The sequence below is a fragment of the Salmo trutta genome, chromosome 1 (genome assembly GCF_901001165.1).
Source record: "Salmo trutta chromosome 1, fSalTru1.1, whole genome shotgun sequence".
Taxonomy (NCBI): Eukaryota; Metazoa; Chordata; class Actinopteri; order Salmoniformes; family Salmonidae; genus Salmo; species Salmo trutta.
Window position 1 is genome coordinate 54,807,932 of NC_042957.1, and position 15,363 is coordinate 54,823,294.

General features: G+C 40.5%; 2 protein-coding genes across 13 annotated transcripts in view; one reads left to right on the forward strand and one right to left on the reverse strand.

The window, feature by feature from the left end:
- LOC115200839 (nuclear factor 1 X-type-like) overlaps nt 1-15,363 on the reverse strand; it is a 153,353-nt gene that overhangs the window by 127,492 nt on the left and 10,498 nt on the right. For 6 of the 12 annotated variants that reach the window (XM_029763983.1, XM_029764038.1, XM_029764005.1 and 3 more), the window contains exons 2-3: nt 8,160-8,243; nt 16-51 (exon numbers count right to left, since the gene is read on the reverse strand). In XM_029763983.1, coding sequence (XP_029619843.1) covers nt 16-51; nt 8,160-8,243 — 120 coding nt within the window. Of the gene's footprint in view, nt 1-15; nt 52-3,830; nt 4,004-8,159; nt 8,244-15,363 lie in introns of those variants that run through there. The other 6 variants (XM_029764045.1, XM_029763985.1, XM_029763981.1 and 3 more) reach the window with 3 other exon arrangements.
- LOC115200956 (carboxypeptidase Y-like) lies at nt 3,390-5,892 on the forward strand. Its single transcript, XM_029764111.1, has 2 exons — nt 3,390-3,690; nt 4,926-5,892. The coding sequence occupies exon 2, from the start codon at nt 5,006-5,008 to the stop codon at nt 5,711-5,713; it is 708 nt and encodes a 235-aa protein (XP_029619971.1). The 5' UTR covers nt 3,390-3,690; nt 4,926-5,005; the 3' UTR covers nt 5,714-5,892.

Below are 15,363 nucleotides of genomic sequence, written 5' to 3' on the forward strand. Positions count from 1 at the left end.
TAGGGCAACACTTACCACTAATGGGTTGTTTAGAAGGTGAGTAGTGCAATACTTTAGTGTCGCGAGGGTGTTAAGAGGTGTGAAAAGCATTCCCGCGCAGGGGTCACCGTCCCGCGAGCAGGAGAGCAAAGAGAAGAGGATGTTAAAATGTCGTACGAGTAAGAATAGTATAGGGTGATCACATTTTATTTATTGTATAAACATTTGAGCATAAACAAAATCATTAGCATAAAGTGGCTTAGACAAATGCGAAAATAAAATGGTTATGGCCTGGTGCGCTTTATGGGAACAAGCCAAGCATGCCAAGCTTCCGTGTTATAGCCTAACAATAGTCTATGCCTAATAATGACTATAACAACAACAACAATAACAATGTAATTTGTATTTGTCAATATCACGGATACTCCACTGTGTAGAGAAGAAAAGTGTTGAATTCTGCTTTACTGATCCAAAACTATTTTGGGATCCATGTAGAATCCTCTGTGGAAAGGGTTCTAAATGCAACTCAAAGGTACCTAGAACCAGAAGGGTTCTTCAAAAGGTTCTCGACAGCCGAATAACCCTTTCAGGTTCTAGATAGCACCTTTTTTTCTATTCCGATAATGGTGTCTAATAACTCAGTCAATAGCCTATATCAACACGGTGAATTTGGTATAGTCTATTTCCATACCTACTGTAGATACCTTTGGTATGGGCTTACATTGTAATGTTTATAACATCATAAAACAAGTATGCTTACTAAAAACGGACCTCTGAATGCTTTACATAATTTGCCTCCATTACACCCCATCCATCTCGCCACTCTCCAGAAAGGCTTTTACCACTGTTAATAATTTGTTCGATTGTTTATATTGTGTTGCCATATCCGAGGTCCAAACTCGTTTTTTAAATTATTAACCTTAATTAAATAAACAAAAATGTGAGTCTACATCTGCAGACAAGAGGCACATCAGAAGTGAAGGGAATACAGGAGGCTTGGGCTGGGCAGAGAGGCGCAAGCTCCACGCACGCTGGACGAGTGCAATGCACAAAGCTGTTCTCTTAGTGAATATCTCCCTAAAATGCATGAACATACCAAACTCTATATAGTCAATGTATAGCTTTAAATAATATATTTATATAGTTTATCCAGTCCAAATGATTTAGCCTATAGGCTTTTTTCAGCATATGTGCAGCACGTGCAGAATGTGCAGTCAGTTCTGTTGTCAAAATAATCTCTGGCTTTATCAAGATTCATTTTCTTTTCATACTGCCGTATAAATGCTTTAGTAAAATACAACATTGATCAATTCCAGATACCCTGTAAATATATATGCATTAACAAATTAGGCCTACCGCAAAATCTCAATGCTAAACTGTTGGAGAGAAAAGTTCGAGTCTATATAGAGATTCCTCTCTGTGCATCTGATAAAGTCCCATTCCACCATTTCTAAATATGTGGGCCTATTTTCTTTCTCAGTTGCATTTCATTTAGACCCGTGTGGCCTAAAAAGTACAAGACACTCTCTTCCAATAGATATCCACTTCTAAAAAAGTATTCAAATCAGCTTTGTCTTGCTTCTGTCAATCAGGGAGTAGAACAGAGAACAACATATGATCATTCTACAGTTTTAAATGGAAACAGACTACTGGCCGTGCCCGATACTGAGAAAAACACCATCTCTGCTTCTGTAAGAGGAGTCAGAGGCATGGAAGTAAAATTGTTTTAATAAAACACTGTAAAATCAGGAATGAACTACGCATCACACAGGCTTTATAGGAATAGATTTCCAACAGTTTTGCCACCGGTTAGGAGAGTCATAGAATTGCAGATAATTTCAACAATCATTCTATTTTGGACGCAGAAAAAAACATGGCTTTTTAAAGAATCCCTAAACTAACAAAAAATCGACATAAAAATCATAGAAAGAAGAAAAGCAGACCACTAAAATGTTTTTGCAGAAGCAGGAATATATTGATGCAGAGAGTTAAATGATGGGTGCCTCACGATTGAGTTTAGGCCAAGGAACTTTGTTGGTTTATATTATGAGGGTTTATATTGCTAAAATATGTTAAATATTTCGGTCAGTGGGCTCAAAAACCCCTGTTGTATGTCACATTTATCTGTGAACATATACTGTTGACAGTACAACTTCAAGCAGAGCTTTCTCTGGCGCTTCCCTCCAAGTTACTTTGCCAAACTAAGGAAAATTCCAGTTCCAAGAGTAATGATATTGCAGCTAAGTCATAAATGAATAGTTACTGAACCTCATATATTTAGGGTTCTTAGTGAGTCAAAAAAAGTTAAGCAATGATGTGTGACATTTGGCCATTTTAGAATCGAGCCTGACCTTAAATCACTGTTCATTTGACAGAGAAGTTATAGTACTATTACTAATACACATGATGTTTTCAAAGTAAACACCTCCATAAACTAAATAACTAACTGTTTAAGTTATCTTATGACTGTGCAATGCACTTTTTTGATACAATCCATTGACCACATCTCTGCAAAAGTTACAACAGGCACTATAATACTTGTTAATACTCTCTTTCCTCCAGGACAAATAGACTATCATTTCATAAAATAGAAAAAGAGAAGCTTTATATACATTTCCTCCCCCAAAAAACTTGTCTTGAATTCTTGATTTAAAAAAAGATCATGTAGATTCTGAAACTGTTACCTGATCAACTCTCCAGTTTTAACCAATAAAATATATCAATACAGATTTTACCATTAATGAGCATATCAAACAATAATTGATTTAGTTATATTATATAGCAAGAGATTCTATATTGCTTAACAAAAGTAAATTTTATTTAGGTAGGACCTTATCAATGACCAATTAGTGCCAATAAGCTGTTCAACTCATAAGCTATTCTTATCTGCCCAACTGTCCTCAGAAATGTGGAATATTGCATGTGGAAGTATCAGAGTAATTCCCTATTGAATATGAGTGAACTTTACAATGTATGGTGAATGTATACCAAATATACCAGGTTGTAGGGTCTGGACATGCACTGTATAGTTGAAAGTAGTTTATACATTTAGGGAAAAGCAGCACAGAGTAAAACATCAGAGGTAGGTTTCTTATTCAAAGTTATTGAATATTTCTTGGCTGTAAATTGTGGGATGGTTGTTTTACTATGAATAATAGCAGATTAAATACAGTATTTGTGCTAGGTACAGTGGACCAGAGTCACTAAAATAAGTTAACATCAACAAACCAGAACCTTGAAAATAATCCTTATGGCGCATATATGCAGTGAGATACTCGTGCGTAAAATAGTCTATACATTATATTCCCGACCATTTACTTTCACTAAATACGTACGTTAAATTAATCAGAATCGAGCACGGTTGACAAGTGTAGGCTACTGTAGAACTGGCGGGAGCACACACCGACCCAGATTCAACCGTTAGCGGATAAAGCTTTTTGACGGCCACGCTTCCACATATAGCCTCTCTCACTGCGAAGCGTTTGCGAGATCAACATTTTGGAAAATGTCAATGTAAGACCATCACATGCAACACTAAACTTCAGTCCAGTTGTCTACACTCACTCCTTTCTCCTCCACTTCTCCCCTCCTTTTATATTAAATAGATTCAGGAGGAGCGCCATTTTCTCTCCAAAACCATGTGTAATGAAACGCATAAGAAAGCCCTGCGAAGAAATGCCATCTAAGAAGAAAACGTGTCAGAGATACAAGGTAAATACTATCAGAAAGGAACAGAGAGTAACAAATAAACTCAAATTCAACTATTACATAGTTGCAAATGGTGGGAGCACTAATACAACCCGCAACAACGACTGTATACTAAGCAATAACAATGAAATAATGGTATTTACCTGTGTCAAGCAGTACGGGGAGTACATGGTTATTTTTAGAAATGAAAATTGGAGAGCTTATTTAAATTGGATGGAAGTTCGCTGTAGTGCTGCATTGCAATCGCTCGCCGTCCTGTTTCGCTCACTCCATGCTGTACTGTAACCCCGCCTAGAAGGCTGAAAGTGAAAACTTACACAAACTTTTGGGGGAAAAAGTTTTGTCTCCCACCCACTTCCATGGATTCTCCTGTCGTGCGCACGGATATTTTTTGGGGGGATTGATCAGGGGCGACGGTGTTTGCTATACAACATAATATCATTAACATGAATCTCTCAATTTCGTAAATCATGCGGTGGCAAACTCCTGCTTAATCCGGTCGTTTCAGCTCATACTCAGTAACCATGCATAATGACAATACACCGCTCTCTTTCTTTAGGGTAACAAGTATGTTATTACGAGGGTTAAATGAATAGGAACGCTGAATGCGTACTATCCAGCGTTTTATCAATACGACGTGTAGAGTAGCTTATATCCTAAAAGAGAAGGTCAAATGCTCTACAGAAGGTCCGCCAGTCTGAGCATTGTATTTTGCAATGAGCTAAACATTTGCTATAGCTACGATGTGATTTTGTTTTGATGTGTTTTCTATGAAATATTATTCTATGCTTATTAGGCCTACCAGCTAGTAAAGTCCATACAAGCATAAGAATGTGATCGCTGTAAGGTCAAAGGTGATGCTTCATATGGGACCTATGGCCGAAAATAAAGACATATAATGTTGATAAATAATGGCTTGATATTAAGAGATTGACTTAAAATATTGGAAATGTCATTTGTTTTCCATCTGAGAAACGAGAAGGTAGTCGAAATATTTCATGAGATTGAAATAGAACGACACTGGGATCTTGGTTTGGATTCATTTTATCTAGACCCATGTAAATTTTACTCTAGCTATGTAAATGAATGGGTTTACCTAAAATAGTATGACATTGTTATTACACTACAGTTACACTGCCTCTGCATAAATTAGTTTGTGAAACAAATGTAAAATAATATTTGTCAGTGTCCTGCACGTTTTGTGTTACTTCTATTGGTTTCTGCCCCCTGATACAAAGGCACTTTCAGCATCTTGACTGAATTTCAGTGCACACCTCCAGCCCAGGCCGATGCACAAGCACACCTCCAGCCCAGGCCGATGCACAAGCACACCTCCAGCCCAGGCCGATGCACAAGCACACCTCCAGCCCAGGCCGATGCACAAGCACACCTCCAGCCCAGGCCGATGCACAAGCACACCTCCAGCCCAGGCCGATGCACAAGCACACCTCCAGCCCACGCCGATGCACAAGCACACCTCCAGCCCACGCCGATGCACAAGCACACCTCCAGTCAAGGCCGTTGCACAAGCACACCTCCAGCCCAGGCCGATGCACAAGCACACCTCCAGCCCAGGCCGATGCACAAGCACACCTCCAGCCCAGGCCGATGCACAAGCACACCTCCAGTCAAGGCCATTGCACAAGCACACCTCCAGCCCAGGCCGATGCACAAGCACACCTCCAGCCCACGCCGATGCACAAGCACACCTGCAGCCCAGGCCGATGCACAAGCACACCTGCAGCCCAGGCCGATGCACAAGCACACCTGCAGCCCAGGCCGATGCACAAGCACACCTGCAGCCCAGGCCGATGCACAAGCACACCTCCAGCCCAGGCCGATGCACAAGCACACCTCCAGCCCAGGCCGATGCACAAGCACACCTGCAGCCCAGGCCGATGCACAAGCACACCTGCAGCCCAGGCCGATGCACAAGCACACCTCCAGCCCAGGCCGATGCACAAGCACACCTGCAGCCCAGGCCGATGCACAAGCACACCTGCAGCCCAGGCCGATGCACAAGTAAGACATTTAATTGCAGAGTGTATAGAACACTATCAGACATCAGATCCAGACTGAAAGCTGTAACAGCGACTGCAGTTGAAACAGCAGAGCCACACTGTTGGTCTGGCTTGGGACATTTACTACAATGAAGTTGACTTAAAAATGAAAAACAGCCCAACCTGAGGACTGCTGGATAAGAACATACTGTTTGCTACCAAAACAAGATAGTGTCCCAAGGAAGGAGGAGTGTATTAGAAAACACAGAATATTGGTCATACTGAGAACAATTTACAGAGGCATGTACCCTCTCACAGACAAAATCTCTCTCTCTCTCTCTCTCTCTCTCTCTCTCTCTCTCTCTCTCTCTCTCTCTCTCTCTCAATTCAATTCATTTCAAATGGCTTTATTGGCATGCGAAACATATGTTTACATTACGCACACACACACACACACACACACACACACACACACACACACACACACACACACACACACACACACACACACACACACACACACACACACACACACACACACACACACAAACACCCTTTTTACAAAGTAATAAAACAAGTTTTGGACCAGGTCCTAAGTGTGGTATAGGGTTTGGTGGAGGTAAAGTCATTGTGGAGCTGAAATTTAGATCTGACAACTGGAGTCCTTCAGATTTATGAGGCCTACTGCTTGTGCATTTACACCGCAAGCCTCTGCAGGAGAAACAAAGAGATCTGGGCTCTGTGTGGCCAATTATACTGCACACAACCAGGGGAGCCAGAGACTGAGGGAGGGAGAGATATAGAGAGAGACAGAGAGGGAGGGATGGAGGGAAGGAGGGAGGGGAAAGTGTGTGGTCAGGGGGTTGTGCAGACCACATAACTGTAACCTCCCCTTCTCACCACACAAGGTCATGCTCACAGCATTCCATACCGGTTGATTCCATCCGTGAATATGAAATGACTGAAATGTCAAACGTTACCTTGATATTTTGAAATGTATATACCAAAATAAATTCTGATAAGCACTAACTTTCAGATTGACAAACATACACATAATTTGGGCAGTTGTGTAACAGCAGGTGGAATGAATCCTGTTCCCAAGTTGTAGTCTCTGTCTAACTCAGTGTATTCATGGAAGTTCTCTCTTTCTCTCTCTCTTTCTCTCTCTCTTTCTCTCTCTCTTTCTGTCTCTCTGTCTTTGAAGTCATCAAAAGCACACAGGACCACAAAAGTGAAAGGTTACAGAGAGTGGGTTCGAAGGGGATCAAAACTGTTTTCCTCCTTTATAGAGTTGAGTTGACTGCAACACACGCAAACACTCATCCAGCATCGCTCCTTAAATGAGCCCCACATTTAGTGGTGTATGGGAGTAAATCGCTCATTAAGTAACACATGGTAGAGCCATATGCTATGGTTGTTGAGTCTCTCCTTTCACACGCTGGAATATACATGTTTTCTGTGCTACAACACTCATTGTGGTAAAGTCAATCATGGATTTGCTGTTATAATGAAGTACTGTAGCAGCAGCATCTGCAAGGGTTGTTTTGTATACCACGAACACACAGAATCTATGGAACAACTCAAATATAAGTTAAGCACAGAATTCACAGGGTTCAAAGTTTGTGCTCTAAGATCAGGATTCCCAACCAACTACTCCCTCATATATGAAGACCAAATGGACAGACAGAGGATTCTGAGGTAGCTGGAGTGGTGATGTGTGATGGTAGCCATGCGATGTGTGGGGCCTAACCTCTCTAATGAGGAGGTGAGTACAGATACCCTTCTCTGGATGGCCTTGAACTCACTGGCCCTGATATCTAATATGGTCATATTAATGCTTCTCCCCTCTCCAACTTCTCCACCAACCATGATACTCAATGACCTCCCATTATGGCTCATTTCTGTACCCTGGGACACACAATACACTGTAGCAACCCAGATTCTCTAGAACTTGGCAAAAGGCTTTAGCTGGAAACAAAGAGTAGAAAACTGTCTCCCACCTCATTAACAATCATATTTTCAGTCATCCACACACTCCCACTTCCCACTTCCCACTTCCCCCATCCCACAATTCTCTTTTTATTACCATTTCATTTCATGCCGATCGCTGTAAATCCAATGCGCTCGCTAGGTGGAATTTTTAAAGCTGCATGTTTTTTTCAACTGTGTATAGTTTTCTAGGTTTTTTTTGTCATTTTTTCATTTTATACAACTCTGCATGCTGCACATTATCGTTATAATTTTCTTTCCCACGAGGGAAGGGTGCTTCGGCGGAGTTGCAAGGCCCTTTTCTTAAAGTGTGTGTGGACATAATGATTGTAATGGTTTGCAGCTGAGGAAAGGGAGCTGTGAGTGACATTATGATTGTGGTACAATTACCAAGAGCATGAAAGCAGACCATCAGTCAGAATAATGACTAATGACTCAAATAACACATTAAATAATCATAATAATAACAATAATAATGCATACCCTGTAGGAATCTGATACTACAAAGCATTCAGGCATCCCAGGACCTCTGGAGGGGACTTCATTCACCAGAAAGGTTTCGGTGGCCTGAAACGTAACACAACAGTCATTCATAGTATCAATGCATTTACCATCCTTTAAACAACTCCTTAACAAATACAGCACACAACACAACATCATTTTAATTTGAATAATAATAACATTATTATAATATTATTGCCTTTAATGTATTTACGATTTCTTATTTCTTCTTATTATTATTATTGTTCTTATAATTGTAATTTTTACTATTGTTATTAATACTTGGTTAAAAATGATGTGCCAATTATAGTTCAGTCAAGCAATATCAGCATCCTGTACCGAATCTCTAATGGAGAATCCCTACCACTCTTATACTCACACACAAAGCATGATTCATAATGTGCACTAGCCAACTCATATACGATGCAGGCCTGAACTCCGATGCTAGCAACAGAATGGAGACCAGACCGTTTCAGCTGCTTTTGGATCACACCACACAATACACAATGACACAATGGCATTTCCTGTCCCTGGTTGTCACCTGGTGACTTCTCCCACAGTGGTGACTGATTCAGCACAAAACATTCACACGGGGCATACATTCACTGATCGATGCAGCAAAGGTATTTTTCTAAGTGTTGTTTCCATTCAGCACAGTTCATTTGTATGCTGTGGAACACACCAGCTGGGCCTTGAGCGCTGAATGAGTATCCATTCCAATTCTGCCGTCAATTGAGGCAGGCCAGCCCAGACAACATAGCTGGGAGGAAACCTTGATATGGAGAACTGGGGAAAAAATCCTATTTTCCAGAACCTTAAATCCTGATTTCTCAAGTTTCACAAAACAGGAACAAACACTGTTCGAAGCCAACACTGAATGCATGCTACTCTTAACTTGTACCTGGTAAACATACACTATATACACTATATACACTAAAAACAGACATTAACACACACACACACACACACACACACACACACACACACAGAAAACACAGGAACAATACTTGCAATACATGCATAAACACACAACACTATAATAAGTCCCAGATTTTGTCTAACCAAACTGCGGCTAGAAACACAGGCTATTCATATCCCACCCAATGAGAGGTTAGCACTCTTGTCTTTTCCCTTTTAACACTGAAGGGGCATCTGTGCCTGTGTGTGTGCCTGTGTTGGTGTGTTTGTGTACGCTGTATAAACTAATCATTTAATGCAAATCCATTGCTTACTTTTGTATGTTTACTCTTCAAGTTAGATTTCCGAATAAGAAATGTGAGTGCAAGTCATACAAAAGAACCGAAAACTCAAATTAGACGTTGGGCTTCAACAACCATGTTCGTACCGGCCATCATTAATATATATGGAGGAGAACAGAGTGAAAACATAAAAGAGTTGTTCTATTACAACAAATGCTCTTTCTCAGCTCTTCAAACGTTGTTTTAAGACCAAGGTTCATCTGTAGTATGTCCTTTACTCTCCTAATGGACATAGGCATATCGTCCTAACAAAGGCATTTACAGTAGTAGTCCTGCTTGCCACATATTGGCTATTTCTGTGATAATGATACCATTCTCTTCATCAGAGAAAGAGGCTTATTCTCAGGCCTGAGGGTGTTACAGTACTAAAAGCGGTTGGGTTGACCAGTGGTTTGCTGAAAGGAGGGAGGAAGGAAGGGATGGAAGGATGAAGGGATAGCAGAGTAAAACCTCTCTCTCTCTGCTGCATGGATTGCCTTCACACTTGAAAAGGGGCATCATTTGTTTGAGGCGGCACTGATTGTTTGATGTAGCTCCCTGTAGCACTGGCCCCTTTTTCCCTTTTCTCTCTGTTTTTATGGAGCATGTTGTCAATTATATATCCCACCCTTTTGCTATATATATGCAACATATGCCTGATCCATATGGCCAGCCTTGAGTGAAAATAATAGACCTCACTTAATTAACACTTAAAAAGCTACAACAACAAAAATGATTTGATGTCTGTGATTGAGTGACCTAGATTCTGTTTTACAGAATTCAAATGTTCATCAAATGCAATTGATTGAGATTTGATTTCTTAACATTCCCATGTTTGGTGAACAGTGAATGCTCAATTTAACTGTGTGGGTTTGACCAGCAACTAAAACAAAGGCAGAAATGCTATATTTTCCATGCCGCAGACACACAATCTCTCTCATCAAAATGATATACAGTCAGGTCCATAATTATTGGCACCCTGAGCTATATTGCAAGGTAACATTTTTGGGAAATTATTTTATTTTATACTAATTACTCAGAGAAAGATATTTAGTTTAACAAGTAATAAAAAATCTCAAAATGATAGGGGTCAAAATGATTGGCACTCCTGTTTTCAATACTCCAGCACCCTCCTCTTGCGAGGATAACCACACTGAGCCTTTTTCTAAAATGTTTTATGATATTGGAGAACACGTTGGGAGGGATCTTAGTCTATTCCTCCATACAGAATCTTTCCAGATCCTTGTTATCCTTCGTCTGCTCTTATGGACTGCCCTCTTCAATTCAAAACCACAGGTTTCCAATGGGGTTCAAGTCCAGACACTGAGATGGGCATTGCAAAATATTGATTTTATGGTAAATTAACCATTTCTTTGAGGATTTTGATTAGTTCTTGGGGTCATTGTCTTAATGCAATATCCACTTGAGGCAACCAGGGTTTTGGCTAAAATGTACTGGTACTGGTAAAGTTCATGGTGCTGTTGACCTTAACAAGGGCCCCAGGCCCAGTGGTAGCAAAATAGCACCATAACATTAAAGATCCACCACCATATTTTACTGTAGGCATGAGGTTCATTTTTGCATATGCTTTTGTTTTTCAATGCCAAACCCACCACTGGTGTGTGGCCAAAGACCTCTATTGACATGTCATTTGATCATACCCACTGGGCACAGACGTCAGTTCAACTTCTAGTTTCAACAACAACAAAAATCCCTCATTTCATTGGATTTAGGTTAAAGGTTTTGGGGAAAAATATGAAATTCCCTTACGTTGATGACTTTTTGCAAATTCAATCAGTTTTCCATATTGATTCAACTCACCACATTTAATTATTTTGTTTAAATGACGTGGAAACAACATTGATTCAACCAGTTTTTGCCTAGTGGGTAGCACCGCCTGGAGATTGTTAAACGGCATTGGCACTTGGATTAGAACCGGTTCTATGGTCAGATGACATGACATTGCAATGGCCATCTCAGTGTCTGGACTTGAACCCCATTGGAAACCTGTGGTTTGAATTGAAAAGGGCAGTCCATAAGAGCAGACGAAGAATAACAAGGATCTGGAAAGATTCTGTATGGAGGAATGGTCTAAGATCCCTCCCAACGTGTTCTCCAATATCATAAAACATTTTAGAAAAAGGCTCAGTGTGGTTATCCTCGCAGGGGAAGGGTTCTAGAATCTAGAGTATTGAAAACAGGGGAAGGGTTCTAGAGTATTGAAAACAGGGGAAGGGTTATAGAGTATTGAAAACAGGGGAGGGGGGTTATAGAGTATTGAAAACAGCAGAAGGATGCTTGAGTATTGAAAACAGGTCGAAGGGTCCTAGAGTATTGAAAACAGGGGAAGGGTCCTAGAGTATTGAAAACAGGGGAAGGGTGGTAGAGTATTGAAAACAGGGGAAGGGTCCTAGAGTATTGAAAACAGGGGAAGGGTTCTAGAGTATTGAAAACAGGGGAGGGGGGTCCTAGAGTATTGAAAACAGGGGAAGGGTCCTAGAGTATTGGAAACAGGGGAAGGGTGCTAGAGTATTGAAAACAGGGGAAGGGTTCTAGAGTATTGAAAACAGGGGATCCAATCATTTTGATCCCTATCTTTTTCAGATTTTTTTAAATTACTTGTTTAAAAAAATATATTTCTCTGAGCAATTGTATTAGTATATAATAACATATTTTGCCATTTTTTTGAGAATACAATACTGCTCAGTATTTGTATTATTTATTTTATACAGTAATTTTTGCTCACCTTGATCAAGGGTGCCAATAATTATGGACCTGACTGTATGTATGGGGGTTGCCCCACTTGGCATCTTTTCATGGCACAGGATAAATTAAAACATATACACTTTCTCTCTCTCACTCACTCTCTGTCTGTCTCTGTCTGTCTCTCTCTTTCTCACACACACACACACACACACACACACACACACACACACACACACACACACACACACACACACACACACACACACACACACACACACCCAATAGAAAAGCACCTGACTTCCTGTAATAATTTCCAAACCAGTCTTTCTGGCCTCACAACAATCCATAAGAACAGTCATCTCCATTATTGATCAGACAGTGATCATCATCGTTATCACTCCTCATTGGACATTGTCATCAATAGTGCCAGTTAGTTTCTACAGCATCACTGATATCCTCCCAGTCCCACTTGGTGGCTGCATGGGGCTTCATTGTATACTCGCTAACAAGCTAACAAACCTGTGCAGATCAAATAGAGGACAGGGAGGGGGAACTTGTTTGTTAAAACATGTGGGGGAGAAATATGAAAGGAGAAATGTGCATTGTGTGAGTCCACGCCAGAGCCACCTCAGGGACAAATGCTGGAAAAATGTGATATTTTACACCTGCATCTCAGGAGGTGAGGGGTAAGAGAGGAGAGGGGGGATAATAATTAGAAGGGTGTGATTGGAGATTGCTTATTGTTGTAGGGCTGTTTGGGGTTTGCCTTTGGTTCTTTCTCTTGCATTCCATTTTAAGTCTGAGGTGTGGATAATGTATTTGATACAAGTATATTATGTTTGCTCAACCTGGTTCTAAATACAGAAGAAATGTTGAAAAATTAAATATGCAAATACAACTGGACTGATAAATATCCTGTGAGCTCAGTTGAATGAATAATGGTGTTGGCTCTAATTCTTCATTTAGAGACCCTCAACTGGAGAACAGGCAAAAAGACATCTATTGTTGGGAAATTATTTCAAATGAAACTTGGAGGGCAGAAGACACTGTAAAACGGTTCCAAACTAAATGGAATAAAATGACTCATTAAGCGTTGGTGGGCAGTCTGCATTGGTCATAGCACTATGGTTGAGTCTGGACTGTATCAAACATTTGAGGCATTATTTTAAATAACATTTAGATGACCTGCTCACAGTCATCTCAATTTGGTCTGACGCTAAAAATACATTATAATGCACATTTAATGTGTGCCCAAGAGAGCGGGACAACAGGTTAGTGAGGGGTGGCAGGTAGCCTAGCAGGTTACCTGCCACCCCTCACTAACCTGGGCCAGTAACCGAAAGCTTGCTGGTTTGAATCGCTAAGATGACTAGGTGAAAAATAGGTGAATAATCTGTTGATGTGCCCTTGAGCAAGGCACTTAACCCTAAATGCTCCTGTAAGTTGCTCTGGATAAGAATATCTACTAAATGACTAAAATGTAAAAAATGGGTGTGATGTGGACATCTTCTCTCTGCAGTGGGCACTGCAAGATGCCTTTAAGGGCTGAGGCTTGCATTCTAAAACAAGGGGCCTCATTCTGAAGAATCAGGATGGCTCAAAACGCAACACAACTTCTGCAGCATATGGACAGCTACCAAAACTTGATCCATGTTCATAGTCTATGTACATAGTCCTCATAGGTTATGGCTCCACTAGCACATACACCTGCAATAACATCTGCTAAACACGTGTACAGTATGTGACCAATAAAATGGGGTTTGATTTGAGTCTACCCTAACGGCTATTCTAAGATGACCTTACATGACACCAAACCTATAAAGATGAAATGAGAAACTGACCTCGGATCAGAACTGACAGACAACTCTATGCACCCTTTATAGGATCACAACCAGGGGTTAATATGACACATATGCATGCCATCACCACCTCCCAAGTGTTTATTTAACAAAGACATACCCTAGCATTCCTCTGGATTGCAACGCCAATAAGGATATGGTAGCCTCAACACCACAGATCACAAAAGGGCGAAGGAGGACCCATATACACAGTGAGAGATGACATCACTGGCAGCGACGGACAAGAGCTGCAGAAAACATATGGCCTGGAAAGCGCCTGTTTGATCATCTTGTGGTGAGCTGCTCCCTCTGTACATACACATCAACATCTACAGAGTGGGATATACAATTACCTAACAATTTACACAGCTCCTCGAGATTATGATACAGTACTCCTCCTCATACCAATCACACACATCCTGACCCTGGGCCAGACCATGGAGCACTCCAAAAAAGCCAACTTTTAGTACCTGAAGTCAATAGAGGGAATGGCATTATAGAATACTTAGAAAAGAGAACATACATTCATTTGTGAAGCATCTAAAGCATATGTTATTCTTTAATATATGCATATATTTATGCACTTCTAAACTACAATATATTCGATAAGTGAAGGACTCAATGAACAGGGTGAGTTTGAAGGATTGCCTAAGCATCCTTAAATACTGATTATGTGTGTTTACATGTCTAGAATATGTTGGGCAGAAATTCTGTCTGGCTTTTCATTAAAAAGAGGTGACTTGCTAAGTAGCTGAAAAACAAATAAACATAACCCCATGTGAGACCGGTTACTTGGACTAGTGCCATTTCAGTCTGCAAGTAAACACATAATTATTCATACAAATAATTTTCCATATTCATGTGCAAATAGAATTGTAGGAATCTACATGTCAGTGGTTCCTCAATAGGCAATGTACACAAAATGGCCAACTCAACTGATCCTATGCCAAGAGATCACGCTAAAGGTCAAGAATCGGACAGCTAAGTTATAACTCATTAAATAACACTTTTCATTACTAATTTAGAAGCTAATAGCAGTCCACTTCTAACCAATATCCCACAACTGGACTATTTTGGGAAAATACACAAAACAAATAAAGGAGCAGAATAGATGACCTTTGTGCTTGCATTTAATCAGGAGTCTGATCGTTTTACTTGACAGTCTTAGAGACATGATTCACTCTACTATTTTACTGTGTAAAGATTGTATCAAACTTTGTTTTGGAGGCTTACTTATAGCTCAGCAATATTATCTGTTCTCAAGAAACTCATGTTAAATGTTTCAAGCCATAGAGGAAATGAACCTCTACTGAACTAAACTCTCCATTACAATATCATAACATGCGATCACAAGCAGCATCACAAGGACCAGTGCTGTGGACTTGGTGGGCCTAGTGGTTATTA

What these genes read in the sequence shown, in the direction of transcription:
- LOC115200956 (XM_029764111.1), top strand. Translation starts at nt 5,006, where the DNA reads ATGCACAAGCACACCTCCAGCCCAGGCCGATGCACAAGCACACCTCCA.